General features: G+C 43.0%; 3 protein-coding genes across 3 annotated transcripts in view; all 3 read left to right on the top strand.

Moving 5' to 3' along the window:
• Positions 1-8,226, top strand: part of LOC142967977 (inositol-3-phosphate synthase 1-A-like) — a 19,116-nt gene extending 10,890 nt beyond the window's left edge. The window contains exons 4-11 of the mRNA XM_076107656.1: positions 551-680; positions 1,793-1,986; positions 2,336-2,485; positions 3,033-3,251; positions 5,960-6,124; positions 6,224-6,337; positions 6,974-7,191; positions 7,357-8,226. Coding sequence (XP_075963771.1) covers positions 551-680; positions 1,793-1,986; positions 2,336-2,485; positions 3,033-3,251; positions 5,960-6,124; positions 6,224-6,337; positions 6,974-7,191; positions 7,357-7,546 — 1,380 coding nt within the window. The 3' untranslated portion in view covers positions 7,547-8,226. The remainder of the gene's footprint in view (positions 1-550; positions 681-1,792; positions 1,987-2,335; positions 2,486-3,032; positions 3,252-5,959; positions 6,125-6,223; positions 6,338-6,973; positions 7,192-7,356) is intronic.
• Positions 8,227-9,161: 935 nt separating this feature from the next.
• On the top strand, positions 9,162-11,799 carry tpgs1 (tubulin polyglutamylase complex subunit 1). Its single transcript, XM_076108282.1, has 2 exons — positions 9,162-9,499; positions 10,614-11,799. Exons 1-2 carry the CDS (start codon positions 9,162-9,164, stop codon positions 11,266-11,268), a joined length of 993 nt encoding a protein of 330 aa, XP_075964397.1. The 3' UTR covers positions 11,269-11,799.
• A 646-nt stretch (positions 11,800-12,445) lies between these two features.
• Positions 12,446-15,646, top strand: LOC142968389 (uncharacterized). Its single transcript, XM_076108237.1, has 4 exons — positions 12,446-12,728; positions 13,308-13,856; positions 13,941-14,101; positions 14,716-15,646. Exons 1-4 carry the CDS (start codon positions 12,564-12,566, stop codon positions 15,146-15,148), a joined length of 1,308 nt encoding a protein of 435 aa, XP_075964352.1. The 5' UTR covers positions 12,446-12,563; the 3' UTR covers positions 15,149-15,646.
• The last annotated feature ends 477 nt before the right edge of the window (positions 15,647-16,123 follow it).

Here is a 16,123-nt window from a genome sequence, read left to right as displayed (position 1 = left end):
ACTTCACGTTGACGGTAACAAATCTAACTTCCTTTTGTAACCTACTCAAACAACCTTCTGTAAGTTGATTTTGTCGCCTGCTTGGAAAGTGGCCATCCATTCAAGCATACATTGGTAGTTTTACGGCTAAAACATGCAAACACTTCTTTCTCAAAAAAGGTTCTAGATGGTGAATGATCTCTTTACGACCAGACTATAATGGCCTTAGGCACTAGGGAGCAAATAGAGAACCTTCTTGTCCTATTTTATAAATGTAGCCTACTATATTTCCCCGATACAGTGGTAAGACTCATTATAAGCTGGTTATGCTGACCTGTTCAGTAGAGAGTTGAGCCCTTCTTAACAAACTCTGGTCTTGGGGATATCCCCTTATATGGGCATACATTGTTACCTCTATGAGCTGCTTCCCGTGATTTCCATTTCTGACATTTTTCTCTGGTTCAAAGGATTTAATTCAGTTATAATAAACCTTAAACCCACTAGAAAAAAAGTCTGTAGAGGGAATAAAATCTGTGTTTTTCTCTTCTTTTCTTTCTCCCACATTCTGCAGAAAGCAAACTACTTTGGCTCCCTCCTGCAGGCGTCTACTGCTTGTCTGGGTTCAGGACCCGAGGGCGAGGTCAATGTGCCCATCTGTGACCTCCTACCCATGGTGCACCCTAATGACATAGTCTTTGACGGTACTGTAATGGGAAAATATGTCATAGTCTCATGTGAAGGTTTAAAGAATGTAAGTCCTAAAAGGGCAGACACCAAACTGTAGTTTCAGTAGATGACTTTAATTAGTTTAGTATCCAGGTGACTTGTTATCTGTTATCATTGTGCACTGTTTCTTTCTTCTTCGTAAGACAGAGACACAGAGAGGCTTTGATTAACACAGATCCTCTGTTTGAAATACTTTTTACTTCCTTTGTGACGCGTTATCTGAAGTTGTAAAGGCGTAAACCTTTGCATGCAGATATGATGTGTGAGGGTAAAGAATGTCTATCCTGTCTCTGCAATGGTCATTTTAACAATGTCACAGTGGCTTCAAAGGAAGCATCTGTTGTGAGTTTAAACTGTTTATTGTAAGGCAAACTGAACAAAGGGATTTGCAAACACGAGATAAAGCATCTTCCTGACTGTCTTAAATGAAGTATACTAAGGCTCGAAGGATGACCTGCCTTTTATTGTGTTCTTTGTGTATTCTTGTTAGCTAAGCAGATAACAGGAAGCTATCTGAGTATAAATGTCCATGCATTGTGACTGTTAGGCAGAGCACTCTTACAGATCACTGCAATGTGTCTGTGAGACTGTTCTCTTTGCTTGCAAGCAAATAAATTGACTTTACAAACTTTGATCGTTCATCAAAACTCTGTTTACTTTATATTGATAGAAAACATCCACTTTCTTCTCCCGACTAGTCATAAGAAATATTCCACAACAGTACGGACAGTTGCAGATACTTTGCTCGAACCCTAACCTCTGATACAGAAACGGAGAAGTGTGTGTAATATAATAGCGCAAGTGAGCTGTTAACAGCAGTGTAAATGGCAGGGAAATCTGACCCCAGGGCAGCTTCAAGGAGAGCCTCTCCATGAGGTGAAGATGGTCAGAGATGTGCTCCAGTATGGTGTCGTCTAATGCAGTCTAGTCTGACACTTCATAAGGGAAGAGCTTTAACAGGCAAGCTGTTTATAGAGCTGCTGTAGTAAGATGAAAGTGTTGACCGGCATAGGTCAGCCTCTGCCCTTTTCTGGAAAATGATTTATATATACATTTATACTTGAGGTGTGTTTGTGTATTTATTTAGGCTGGGATATCTCTTCAATGGATCTTGGCAGAGCGATGGAGAGAGCTCAGGTGCTCGAGTGGTCGCTGCAAGAGCAGCTGCGGCCACAGTTGAGCCGCATGAAACCCAGACCGTCCATCTACATCCCAGAATTCATCGCTGCAAACCAAGAGAGTCGGGCGGACAACGTCCTCACTGGAAGCATGGCGGAGCAGGTAACGCTTGGTCTCCTGAGCAGCAGGTTTAAGAGGGCCGGAGTCTCTGCTCCATATATCCATAGACGGGCGACTGTGGCTAAGTGGAGAGCAGGGCCGTCCTTCAATCAGAGGATCGGCGGTTCGATCCCCGGCTCCGCTAGTTGCATGTCGATGTGTCCTTGAGCAAGACACTTAACCCCAAATTGCTCCCGTAGCTGTGCCTACGTTGTGATAGAATCTGATTGTAAGTCGCTTTGGATAAAAGCGTCAGCTAAATGACTGTAATGTAATATGTGTATTTCACTTCGAATTCCTTTTGCTTCATGTGTCATTTTAATCTGACTTAAAAGAGTAAATGGTCTTCCAGGTGGAGCAGATAAGAGCTGACATAAGGGACTTCCATCAGTCGAGTGGTGTGGACAAAGTCATTGTTCTGTGGACTGCCAACACCGAGCGCTTCTCTGATATCATACCAGGGGTCAATGACAAGGCAAAGAACCTGCTTGCTGCAATCCAGGTGAGAGCCGAGAACAGAGTTTGGTTGGAAAACTTCCAGATTCATGAAACGTAGCTTTAAAATGCAAGCTCTCAAGACACAAATCCTGGTTTCAGTAGAGACCCAGTATGATAATTAACTTTTAATTGTCCTACAAACCATCCTAAACTGTGATGGCGGCCAGTAGTCATGACTTCGACTTTAATTTCCTCCTAATGCCGAGGACCAAACAGTAATCCTCCATCCATTTAGAGATTCATAAAGCTTAGAGGATGAGAAGATTAGCTCTCCTAACACTTCACTGTGGATTTGTAGATGAATTTCCATAATGAGTCAGCTATTCCTTTTTATATCAGATCAGGGGAAGAAAATTATGATTTTCCCCTCATGGGTGAGTTTATATTTTATCTCCTGTCTTCAGCATGCTCGTACAGCCGTCAGCAATAGTCTATTTCACAGACTTGTGATCTTCAGCAAACAGCTAAAGAGGGTCTCGGGAAATGTGAGTCATGCTGGAATATGATGATGCACTCAGTAACGGTTGTAATCTTTTTACTACATCCATTAGGATGGAGCAGCAGAGGTCTCTCCCTCCACTCTGTTTGCAGTGGCCAGCATACTGGAGGGTTGTGCCTTCATCAACGGTTCTCCGCAGAACACCTTTGTACCGGGGGCCGTAGAGCTGGCCGTGCAGCATGGGGTGTTCATCGGAGGAGATGACTTCAAATCCGGTCAGACCAAGATTAAGTCGGTGCTGGTGGACTTCCTGGTCAGCTCGGGTATCAAGGTGAGAAAATGGACACACCGATAGATAGTTACCGGTCTGATACTAACCACACTGAATCACTACTAACATGGTTATAGTATACTAGAAAAGCTAAGAACACTGAAATCTAAGACAAGAATTAAAGTGGGAATCCATTAATGTGAGAAATTATCATCTATTGTCCTTAACTGGATCAAATGATACTGGTCTCATAAACCACTGCTTTTTACACTTATAGGGATCAAATATCTTATCGGCAGAATTAGGATTATTTTACTAAAAAAAAAGTATAGACTCAAAATAATCCCTCTTAATCATCACTTATGACCGACTATAGGAGTGTGGCAGTGTCTGCCTCTAAACGTAAACCCTTGGTTCGTGTAAGGATTAACATAACCGGGGGGAAAAAAGAGGAAGAGCAACAATGTGATAGTCCTACCAGAAAATATGACAACTTCAAATTTAGTGCTGGGCGGTATACCGGTTTTAATTTCCCATATGATATGAATTTTTCACACACGTCATACCCGAAACAACTGCTGTCACTCTTTAACAGGCGGCAAAATATATTGTTCGCCGCTAGGAGCGCTACAGTCGGAGCTAGTTGGGTTAACTGTATTGAGAGGGACCTCTAATCATGGTTATAACTTTATAACACAACTGGGGCTGCAACAAAAAATCGATAAAAATCGATTATTGAAAGAGTTGGCAACGAATTTCATTATCGATTCGTTGTGTTGCGCGATTATTACGCCACTCAATAAGTCGCGGAGATGTTTGAGTATAAAAAATAAAAATAAGAAAGAGCGGAGGTAGAGGAAAGACCATCGGAGAGACCCGTAACGTTGTTCTGAAACACATGGCGGAGGCAGAGAAATCAGTACGACCTAATGCCGTGTTCACAGGTCTCGCCAGGGACTATTTGTGTTCATTCGCGCTGGACGCGCCGGAGAGGGGGCGGGGCTTATTGCCCTGAAAGCCGTTCAACTGTCCGCCATTAACCATGGAAAAAAAATAACCTCTATTTCTGCTTAGTACGTGTTGTGGAAGTCACAGATATCCCGGGAAACTAAACGCCGTCATGTCTGGTTCATAACATTGTCCAGAGGAGCTCTGTGTATTCACTGTGTCTAGCAAGCCACACGTCGCTGTTTACTACAGCTGTATGAACACAAAATAAACTGATTTGGCTGTGATTTAACGGCAATAAACCGACAAAAAGGAACTCTGAAATAACTACGTAATGATGCCGATTTGTAGGCTACTTGTCTTCTCAATGGAGCTCTGATGGATCGATGCTAGGCTAAGCTAACATTGTAGCAGCTCCACCAACACTCACAATAACGTCATGTAGACGTAAATGCGGCAGCGTCTATTCATTGTTTGTACTATATGGTTTACACACACACATTTATACACATAGTTTGGTCCGGTCTCTATTGATATGAGGTATGGTAGAGCTCTGGGTGAACACAGACGGCTACCGTATTTCCTGATTCAACAACGTGAACATGTTGATGAGGAGGAAGGGGTTCAACAGCAGGGTAAGTCACTACAGAATCCTACTTTTGTTCCGTTTTGAAGTGAGGAATGTAACGTCCCTCCAGTAGCTCTTCTGGTGCCGGTGTTTACTCGTTATCCAGCTTGACAAGCATGACAAGTTAGCGTTAGCTCGTTAATAACAGTAGTAAAGCAGGGGTGGTATAGTTTGCAAGACTAAAGACACGTTTTTATTCACTCGCCTTTTTTGGCCCATTAATATCCGATTCATCGATTAATCGAAAAAATAATCGCCAGATTAATCGATTATTAAAATAATCGTTAGTTGCAGCTCTAAACGCAACAATTAATAACCCACAACTAACGCTCTTTAACAGGGTAAAACACAACGACACAACAGTTTGTGACAAATAAATAAATTGTAACACTAATAATTGTACATTTATAAAATTTCACCGCCGAACGGCATGCTGGGTATAGCTCACTCGCTAGCCCGCTAGCACAACAGTCTGCTAACAGCTGGGAGAGGCTCCGTCTCTACATTAACGTTACATTAGAGAACAGAACAGAGCGATGCAGGATGAACAAAGACAGACCGGAGATGCACCGATAGAGTCTGTGCCCAAGAGAGGAGCTGGGTGTGCTGTTTGGAAGTGTTTTGGTTTTAAAAAATTCGATGTTTTGCGAGTTTGTCCAGCCACTGCTGTTGCAGCTGATGGTAACAGGAGCAACTTACTCCATCACCTCAGCAGAAAACATGTGTTGGAATATCAAGAGTGTGATGACGGCCGTCGGATTCGAGGCCGTCAACCAGTAACGTTAACGCGAGTGGGTCAGACATCGCTTGAAGAGTCATTTGCTCGAGGCAGCATATGACAAGAAAAGCAAGCGGTGCAGCGACATTACGAACGCAATAACAGTCCATCTGTGCAAGGACATGGTCCCGCTTCAGACAGTCGAGAAAGACGGGCTCAGAGCAATGATTAAAACACTGGATTCAAGGTACGTCTCACCGGGGCGAAAATACTTCAGCCAAACTGCTATCCCAACATTATAGGAACAAACGAGCAAACCCTATAGTAAGCAAAGCCTTTATATATGATGACATTAACATGTTTTTATATTCTATGTACTTCTGACAGTAGAGTAAGCCACTATAAACCTGTATAAAAATAGTCAAGAAAAAAAAAAATGCCGTGATACAATGATTGAATAAGTTTACTCGACAGCCGACCGCCATCGTCAGCTACAATCATCTTGGCAACAACGATGGGAAGAACCTGTCGGCTCCTCAGCAGTTTCTCTCTAAAGAGATCTCCAAGAGCAACGTGGTGGATGACATGGTCAAGTCAAACTCCATATTGTACCAGCCTGGAGAAAAACCTGACCACTGTGTGAGTGACTCGCACACAGGCGGATGATGAGCTACACATTGACGTTTACTGAAAACAACTTGTCAGATGTTTGAAACTGTCTCTGTGTTGTCATTTCAGGTTGTGATTAAGTATGTTCCGTGTTTGGGAGACAGCAAGCGGGCCATGGATGAATACACTTCTGAAATCATGATGGGAGGGACCAATACTATCGCTCTGCACAACACCTGTGAGGTCAGTGGTCACTACATCTATTTCTGTGAAACGTGCGGCTGAAAAAGGCAAATCTAGCATATTAGAACTATTTCCAGAGTCCAGACTGCTAATTGCTTGTTAAACACAACGTTCAGATCTATTCTTCTTCTTCTTCATCTGACAGTAGTAGTGGTGGAGGAAGAGGCTCGAGAGTGCCAGAGCTTACTGTTAATCCTTCTTAACAAGTGTGGAGGCTAATTTAAAGAGACATCTTCAGGTCATTGACGCAGTTGTTTCATGTTTCACTGGCCTAGCTGCTTAAGTCTACCACCATTCCTACACATGAAATAACATCTATTCTGGTTATCTGGCTGACTGCAGCTTTTCCTCCTGGATTCTCCAATTTTTATACAAAATAAATTACTCTTGTAAAAAAAATGCTACAATTTTCTGCATCACTATAGTTTGCATTAAAAGCCTTTCATGTGTAGAATTTGAAAAGTTTTGATTTGGCGACTCCTAGTGGTAGTATTAGAAAAAGACACTGGTATTGTATAAATGCGATTCCTGCATGGACAAGGAACTGCATTGTGTTTTCCATGCATTAACGAATGTGGGTTGGCCATACCCTTCTCACTCTAGAACACCATTCTCATCTTTCTGTCTTTGCAACAGGACTCTCTGCTAGCCACCCCAATCATCCTGGACCTGGTGATCCTGACAGAGCTTTGTCAGCGCATTGCTATCCGACCCCAGGGGGAGGAGGACTTCCAGTCCTTCCACAGTGTCTTAGCACTGCTCTCCTTCCTCTGCAAGGCCCCCCTGGTCCCACCTGGGGCACCGGTCATCAACTCCTTCTTCCGCCAGAGGGCCTGCATAGAAAACGTCATGAGGTGGGGGACAAGGCTTGGGTTTCTTAACCTAGTTTACCACACACTTTCCCCAAAGAATGCACATTCAACGGAAGAATTGTAATTTGAAGGACTTTTCAAGGCTTACATGCAGGTGTGTCATTAGTGGCAGAAGTTGACAACAGTCTCCTTCCTTTTCTTTTTCAGAGCGTGCCTCGGCCTTCCTCCTCAGAGCCATATGCTGCTGGAGCACAAGCTGCAGAGAGACTTCCTGCCTCCACATCCAACCTACGTCGATGGCAGTGGGGCTGCTTTGAAAATGAGTTCCCTCACCAACGGGAGCCATATACCTTTAACAAATGGCATCCATGTCGACGATGCAACTTCTGCGTTATGATTGTAAACGCAACACAACAGCCCAAGGTGGAAATTTAACTTTACGCAATAGTAAACTTGATACCTGAACGATCTCATTAATCTATCATTGAAAAAAAAAAACAGTTTTGCAGAGTAAATTTAACATTTAAAAATCATAGGAGTTCAGCAAGTCTTGGCCTATTAAAAAAAGAGTGTGATGCTTCAACACTTGCATATCATACATGTCGTTGGCCTCTTTAGTTACTGAGCATCAACAGAAGTCCATAAACTACACTAATCTCCACAAAGCGTAGCGTTGGTCAAAGCAGGCAATTTTGTTCAAATGTTTTTTTTTATATCTAGAATCAGCCATGTATTGAATTTAAATAAGTTCAATCTTGTTTTTGTGCTAGTATCGTTATTCAACTAGTCTTTTGTGAGCAATGTACATGTAAAACACTGTTGTATAGTTACTGGAAATAGGTCAATATTAAATAAGCACATGTGGTGCAGCTGTATTTAACTGTTAAATGCTTTGTTTGTTGTTTGATGAATGAGAGGTATCTTCTTCACATTAGTTGTGTTATTGTTTGTCACTGCCTTGTGTTTTGGTTTGAGGCTAAATCAAGTATTTTCTTCTAAAAAAGAGAAAATAGGGATGAAGACTTCGTAGTAACCTGGGTTTTGAATATACAATAAACCTTGTTTGGACCTAACATATATGATGGATTTGTGTTTCTTTTTTTAACTCCCCTCTGCTCCCATTAAGCCATCTATCAAAATTAAAATAAGCATTATTTGCCTGAAAGGTAAATAGCTATTGTTGCAAAAGCAAGTACATGACACCATATAAAACATGGTGATCAGAAACAAGAACATATAAGACCAATGCCATTTTAATCAATAGCAGATATCAGTCAGAGGACTCTCTAACTAACCCATAAACTGGACACTATGGGTGTGTGTTTGACTAAATTGTGTCTTTCAGCACTGAGTATCAAAAACTGTCAAGCTGGCTATAGCTTCTATCTCTTCCTGAAAGTAAAATATCAAAAAAGTATTGGAATGGTTTTATGAATCTTGGGTGGCCTATTGTACCTGTGCTAGTATTAAAAATATATATATATCCATTTGGGTTTCAGGTGAGTGGGATAAGGCTGGATTACCAACAGGTGAAAGCAGCAAATTGCTCCAGAAGTGTTGGAGAGTAGGCTTTGTACCACTACAACACATTTTATTTCAGTTTTGTGCTTATTCCATATGCTTAAATCAATGTGTAACACTAAAAATCGTGCCCAGATAGCAGGCTATTTCAGCAACAAACAAAACAAAAACTGGAGACATTTCACTGAGTGAGGGCCCAGGAATCAGAATCTCTTTCACGGACTACATGACGCACGCACACACGTCAGACAGCGTCCCCAGCAACCAGCACGACAGAGCGGACTGATTTTGTGGAGACACGTCTTTTGTGTTTGGGGGCTTTCAGCTGTTGTAAATCATCGGATGGCTTTTTGTAAATCATCCGATGATTTTTGCCACATTTTCTAGCCATATGGATGAATAAACATAGACCTACGTAAACCGTTTCCTGTCTCTCGACCGGTATTGAATCACTTCCGCTGCCGTTGCTGCGACACGGGACGTCATCAGCTATGGCGGACAAGGAGAAGCGCCGGTCCGGGACTACTCCTCCAGGGATGCCCGAGGGCAAAGCCACCAAATCGGACAGCGACAGGGAGTTTCTGTCGCAGGCTGGAGTGGGAGAGCTGCTCCGCGGAGCCATCCTGAAGATGGTGGAGGCCAGGTCGGACGATCCCATCGGGTTCCTCGCCGACCACTTCTGCAACCTCGCCTCCGCGTCAGAGACCGGCACAGCTGGAGGCAGCGACGGGGATCATTTGAACAACGGCCCGCTGAGCGCAGGCGCGCAGGAGCAGCAGCATCTCAACCGGGCGCTGTGGCACCTGAGGCTGGCGCACCATTCCCAGAGGTCTGGACACATTTCAGAGATATGCGGTCCTAAACCAGACCCCTTTGACATGACTTGTGCCCTTTGAACCGACTATTATTATAATGGGGCCTGTGATCAAACCCTCATTATGTCCTCTCACTGTACCTAGACACTTACATTAATCAGCTGTTACTTGTATATTATATATTATAATATTATATATATATTACATATTGATATATCTAAAGGATTTGATCAATGTATGATTATTATAGCCCTGGGTGTTTTAGAATAAATAACTCGCAGTACCATGTCAATAACATGCAGGCCTAGCCACAATGATAATGGTGCCACAATACAGCATTTCTATGATGCACAATGTGCCGTAAAATTGTTGATGGACAATGGGACTGATAACAAACTGCAACAGGGTTTAGGCTTATTGTAACTAATGGCATATTATTGGTTGATTAATGATTTGCTTATGCTATGAGCCATTTAATAAGAACAACAGTAGGGTTGCCAGGTTGTGGCTGTTTGTCCTCTTTCAGGATTTGATTTGTCTTAATTTCTCATCAGGAAGACAACCCCCCAATAGATTGATTGACCTCTGATCTTCTGTAAAAGAACTGCAGACAATCTAGAGCACATTACCTTTATTAACTATTATTTCAAACGTACAACTGCAGACTTATCTTAAGAACCCTTGACAGAAAGTGATACACCCTTTATATGACTATTAAAGACTTAATTATTAGTCACTCAACAGCCAAATAAATTTGATCTTATTCATGGTTCTATAAAGCATATGAATGAACAATTAAATAGCCATTAATACAGCCATTCCAACATAAACCCTTAATAAATGACATGTTAGAAAGTTGCACCACATCTGGTATCTCAAATCCTCTGTAACTATTCTGTAAATATTACAGGGTCAGTTCACCCAAATTACAAAAGAACATATTTTCACAATTGCCTCCAGAGATATAGAGCTATACAGGCTGTACTGGTCCTATTTAACCATGTTTTGAGATATTTGTATCTGAGATCCATGGAATTCACTTATTTCATTGATAAATAACAAGCTTTTCCTTCTAACTGCCACAGAGAAAACACTCGTTTACTTTCCCTTCTCTCATTTTAAACCCAGATCAGCCTTCAGCAACAATGTCCGTGTGGCTTATGACCTTTTGAACCTCACTGGGCCCCTCAGACGTTCAGGCGAGGCTACTGAGGCCCCTGATGGCTCCTGCACCGACAGCCCGACAGAAGGAGGAGGAGGAGGAGTGAAGGGAGGCCTCTACACACAGACTCTGCAGTGCCTGTGCAGTGAGGGCGGGGTCCCTGCCTCCACCTCCGCCCCACTCCTCCAACGCCTCCATTGCCAAGACCACGAGGCCGTCCCTTATGACATCTTCCGTCACGGTGTGCTCACATGTGCAGTTTTCTCAGACTACATCCGGCAGGCTCAGAGGCTTTACGCTGAAGTGTGCTGCCCGGACGAAGGGCCTGCCTCGCGGGCGCTGTGCCTGGCCGTGCTGGGGACCTTAAAGGAAGCCCTGGAGACTTCCCAAGGCTGCGAGGCAAACTGCTGTGATGATGCGAATACTAAAGTGAATCCCTGTCTGGAGGCTAACGTGAAGGCTTTACGCTACCTGGAGGCCAGTGCCAAGATCTCTCCAGACAAGTTAGGTCAGGCCATGGCTGGAGCACAGACACGGGGCCCGGGTGGTAATATGGACGCAAAGGAGTTTGAGAACGCAGCGGCAGAACTTTTTATCACTCGAGTGAAAGTTGTGTCCTAGGTTTCTTGTCTATTTCCACATAATTTATGAATGTAACACAATCTAAAGTATATAGTAAATAAATACCTTCTGTGTACAGTACCTCCTCTAACCTCTAACCTACACTCACAGATATAACCTCCTAGACACTATATACCCAAATTCTATTTTTTTTGGAGTACACTAGAACATATTGTTTGTTTATTGATCTTATTAAAGTGGAAGAGATAAGAAATCAGCATCTGCTGTGACTAAGCGAGCAGCTACCGTGCTGTGGAAAGGACTTACTAAATGTTTTCCTTGAGATCAGCATTGATCTCGACAGTTTTCCATTATTGTTCAGCCGTTTCCATAAAATGCTCAGATTAGAAAGTAACACTCTGTTCTGATCTATTTCTAATCCTTGTAATAATCCTATTTTTTTGTTGAGAGGGATGTTTATTAGGAACTCGCTGTCCTCTTGTTGTATTGCATTATTTAAGTGATATATGCTATCCCTGTGAAGGCATTGTAGCAGAAAACATTTTGGGGGGAATAAACATGCAATGTTCACTGTCTTTTATTTATTTGAAAGTCTTATCTCGAGTCTGCCATGAAAGAGAATGCAGAGAAAGTGCTCACAGCACATATTTCCAAACACTGACAAATTGAATTCAGAGTTGAAGGAGGCAGACAAAAAAAAATAAGAGCCATAATAAATAAAAAATCTTTTAATTCTCTTCTCCTTGTGCTGGAGTCACTGATGCATGAGCGATGACTCAGAAAAGGTCCAAACACCAAGGATGGACCAAGGAGGCCATAACTCATATCCTCAGCAATAGTCCTAAAAGGATTAAAAGACTGCGGGTTTGGTCAAGCTAAAAGAGACAGAGCAGAACTACATCGACTCAAGGAAAAAATATTTCAACTGCATTTAAGCATGTGAAGCAAATCCTCACTAAAAGTTAAAATGTAGTTATTCAAAAATACATCTTTTGAGTGTAAATCACTCTGACAGTAGCCTACATAGAGACAATCTAAAAACCATTAAAACATTATTATATAAAATGGGCTCATTTATTTGACATATCTGACAAATGTCTCACACTTTGAGCAATGCAACCACTACCTCGTTCCAGCCGCTAGATGGCAGCACCACTCTGGTTCATCGTCGGGTTCATAAACAGGAAGAAGGCGGAAGTACGCCGGTTTACAGCTTTGAGGTGAAATGACAGCAGCGTTGCCTGCATCAGCGCCTGAGTCGCTTGATAAACGTCGCTGTGATCCTCGTAACTCAATGTTAACTGGCGTTCTGCCTCCTGGTTGAACTTGTCAACATGGAGGAAGAGGAGCAGCTGCGGTCTTTCATGTTCCTGATGACTTACATGCTGCTGAAGCGCAGGAGAGACTTAAACAACGCAAACATTCAGAGGCGCAGTGAGATTCAAAGACGCATCAGACATCGGCAGTACTTCTTCCAGAGACAGAGAAGGATGCTCATGGTCAGTCCCTCCCTCCCTCATATCCCAACATAATCACGGCCATGCATATAAATACTGCTGTAGACTATGTGGCCTTAACATATCAGGTGTACTTTATTTTACATTATCAACACTAAAATATCTAAACACTGTATTTGTGGATTATAAAAACACAATTATATATGTGTCATTTTAGTAGGAGAACCAGAGAACTCCCCCTCCAAAAAAATATATAATAATAATTTATATTTCCACTGTATGCAATAATAGAGATATAGTTTTTAATTTGACCAACCAGAGCAGTTAGTGTATTTATATTTATGGATGCAGAATTTGGATTTAAGTTTAATAAAAATGTATCGGATAGAATTTGTTGCTGTTGTCAAATAAACTCGAACAAACTTTTCTCCATTTAAGAAATGGCACATTTTGGATTCTTCCACCCATCTACAGCACAGTTTGAAAATAAATGAGTGATGGTCCTAATCTAGCCTTAGGATCAATTATTTATTTACTTTTGTAAGACGGTGACTTGCGAGATGAAATAAAAACGTGAATTAATTTAAAGAAAATCTTTATTTCATTATTGATCCTCCTCAGATGATGATAGCAGGAAGTATCCGCTCCAACGCCCGCATCCGCACACGTCCCTGGACCACCACCCAAAGCACTGATTGGTGGGAGCGTGTGGTGATGACGGAATTCCAGCCGTCTGATTGGCTGAATAAGTTCCGTATGAGCAGGGAGACGTTCTTCTACCTCTGTGACAAGCTGAGGCCTCGTCTGGCTCGCCAGGACACCAGCTTCCGCCTGGCGCTGCCGGTGGAGAAACGCGTAGCAGTGGCTCTGTGGCGCCTGGCATCGAACATTGAATACCGCACCATCAGCACCCTGTTTGGTGTGGGGAAGTCCACTGTGTGTAGGTGTGTCAGGGACATGTGTCACGCCATTGTGGCCCTCCTCAGCTCCATCTACCTGCGGCCCCCCAGTGAGCAGGAGCTGGAGGATTCAGCCCAGCTCTTCCTGTCCAAATGGGGCTTTCCTCACTGCGTTGCTGCCATATCGACCCTACACACTGCTATCATCACCCCGTCAAACAACGCATCTGACTACGCCAACCCCGCTGGCTGGCTCTCAGTGCTGTCTCAGGTAGAGAGGACACCCATATATGCCGCTGACAATACATGTTCGCTAGCTGTCGGATTTTGAGTTCCTGTCTTTTTGGTGTTTGAGGTGGCCGTCAGTGGCCGGGGGCAATTCTGGGACGTATGTGCCAGTTTCCCAGGTGGGACGGACCCAGCTGACATCTTCCAGAACTCATCCCTGTGGGCCACAGCTGCAGACGGTGGACTGTCGCCGGCCCCGCCACCTACCTTCATGGGAAAACCGCTCAGGTAGTTAAACGTCAACATCATGGTTGGATCAGGATCCAATTCAGTGCAAACGTCACATTTTTCAGGCATTTAAAGATACCGCATTTCCATCCTCTTGTTTGTTAGGAGTCATTTGTCCACTTTAAAACAGCATCTACTGTTCGGCTCAAATAAACACCATCTAGGAAATCTCCACAGTTGTCAAAGAATTAGCCCAACATCATTGAAAAGCCAATTTCATGACGGAGTGGGAAGGATTGACATATACACACCATCTGACAAGTATACACACAGACTGCTGATATATATTATGTCCATAATATTTGTTATTTTATATTAGAGGTTGCATGTTGTATTCTTAGATTAGCCGCACCCTTTTTTCTGATTTCCAAGATCTACCACTGGTGATCTGATATCTTAAAAACTTCAAGGTTGATAAGACCCATTTTCATCTGTTGTCTCATCCATAAACTTCCTTGCTCCATGCACAAATTAATGTTGTTAATAAATTAATAAATTATTTGCATGTTTACAATTGGCATTGGCAGTTGAAATGCCGTAATTCCGAGTCCTCTTAGGATTTCCAGTCTCCCAGGGTGTGCTGTAACTGACTGAAAGCCGTCTGGTATGTCTAGGTATATGCTGCTGGGGGAGGCCTGCTACCCTCTGCAGAGCTGGCTGATGAAGGCCTATCCTGGGGAAAAGGGCCGGAGGGCCAGCCACACAGCACTGACCGAGCCACAGCGGCTCTTCAATCGACTGCTCGCCCGAGCGTTGCGTGTCTCCGAGGAGGCGCTGCTGAGGCTGAGGGCGCGCTGGCAGTGTTTGAGCAAGAGGAACGACTGCGGACTGGACGTGGTGCCCACCATGATTCTAGCTTGCTGCATTCTGCACAACATGTGCGAGTCCCACGGGGACGCCTTCAAGGCGGAGTGGCAGGTGGAGGTGGCCGAGGCAGAGAGCCCTCAGCCCAGCCACAAGCAACTTCCCTCCACCAGTACTGACCAAAGTCATGCCGAGGAGGCCCGAAAGCTCTTCTGTGACTTTTTTGAGGAACAGAGTAATTGAAGAAGTCTCCAACACATAAAGACTTATTGAAATCCTGGTAAACATTTGTACTTGCACTAGATTTTTTTAGCCACACAGCGCTTTGGTTGTTAACAAAGCATTGATGTCAAACACATAGTTGAACCTAAATGAACCAGAGATGGATCAAGTTAAGCAAAGACTGACTGAAAATAAGCTAAATTTGACAACGCCCTCAAATCAAGTCTTAAATCTTCTAAAATCATACACACACCTGTTTACTTTGGCCAATCTTCACAAGTTCCAACTCGTGATAAGGATGTAAAAACAGCTAAATGTATTTGCCTTAATTTTTCATATATGAAACAAGTGTTTTCTATTGTGTATTACGCATCACAGCCTGAAGGGGCTACTATCATGGCTGTAGCATTTTTGTATTAATCATGACTGCATGATGTGCTCTTTTTTCCATTTTGTACATTTTTATGTAGTGCATCATTGCATAAAGATTCCAGTCTTGTTTTAACTGGGTTTACTGTATATGGTTTGATATCATCTTTGATTCTGATGGTTTGTAACCTGTGTGTAATGTAAACATGTGTTACACAGTGTGAACAAAATGTAAAAGGGAAAAAAAGCTACATTCCTAGAAACCAATATGGACCAATGGGCTTGTTGAATGAATACTATGAACATGTGTTGCATGCAATTCAGCTCTAAGCCACAAGATGTCACGTTCATCGCTAATAATCAGTCCTGTCTGATGCTGCTTGCGTTATACTGCAGGTTATTGATGAGGTTTGACTACTTAATGAAATTAATTATGTCTTGATAAGTCACCACGTTGCACCAGATTTTGAAAAACATTTTTTCCCAGCAGTGCAGATTACGCAGCAGGTGGTGCCTGTATTTAAAGAGTGTATAAAACCCGAAAACCAAGCCCTTCCTAATGCATATTGGGGTTTTGCATCTTGTGTGCACACAGTCGGATCCCACCCCGGAGGACCCGCCCTCGCC

This window comes from Anarhichas minor, unplaced genomic scaffold (genome assembly GCF_050575085.1).
Source record: "Anarhichas minor isolate MPS153535 unplaced genomic scaffold, ASM5057508v1 ptg000040l, whole genome shotgun sequence".
Lineage (NCBI taxonomy): Eukaryota > Metazoa > Chordata > Actinopteri > Perciformes > Anarhichadidae > Anarhichas > Anarhichas minor.
The sequence above is the reverse complement of the archived record's forward strand: the minus strand, read 5'-3'. Positions and strand labels throughout refer to the sequence as shown.

What these genes read in the sequence shown, in the direction of transcription:
- tpgs1 (XM_076108282.1), top strand. Translation starts at nt 9,162, where the DNA reads ATGGCGGACAAGGAGAAGCGCCGGTCCGGGACTACTCCTCCAGGGATG. An exon ending in CTGGCGCACCATTCCCAGAG is followed by an intron (nt 9,500 to 10,613) that starts GTCTGGACACAT and finishes TTTTAAACCCAG; the next exon opens with ATCAGCCTTCAGCAACAATG.
- LOC142968389 (XM_076108237.1), top strand. Translation starts at nt 12,564, where the DNA reads ATGGAGGAAGAGGAGCAGCTGCGGTCTTTCATGTTCCTGATGACTTAC. An exon ending in GGCTCTCAGTGCTGTCTCAG is followed by an intron (nt 13,857 to 13,940) that starts GTAGAGAGGACA and finishes TTGGTGTTTGAG; the next exon opens with GTGGCCGTCAGTGGCCGGGG. An exon ending in TTCATGGGAAAACCGCTCAG is followed by an intron (nt 14,102 to 14,715) that starts GTAGTTAAACGT and finishes TGGTATGTCTAG; the next exon opens with GTATATGCTGCTGGGGGAGG.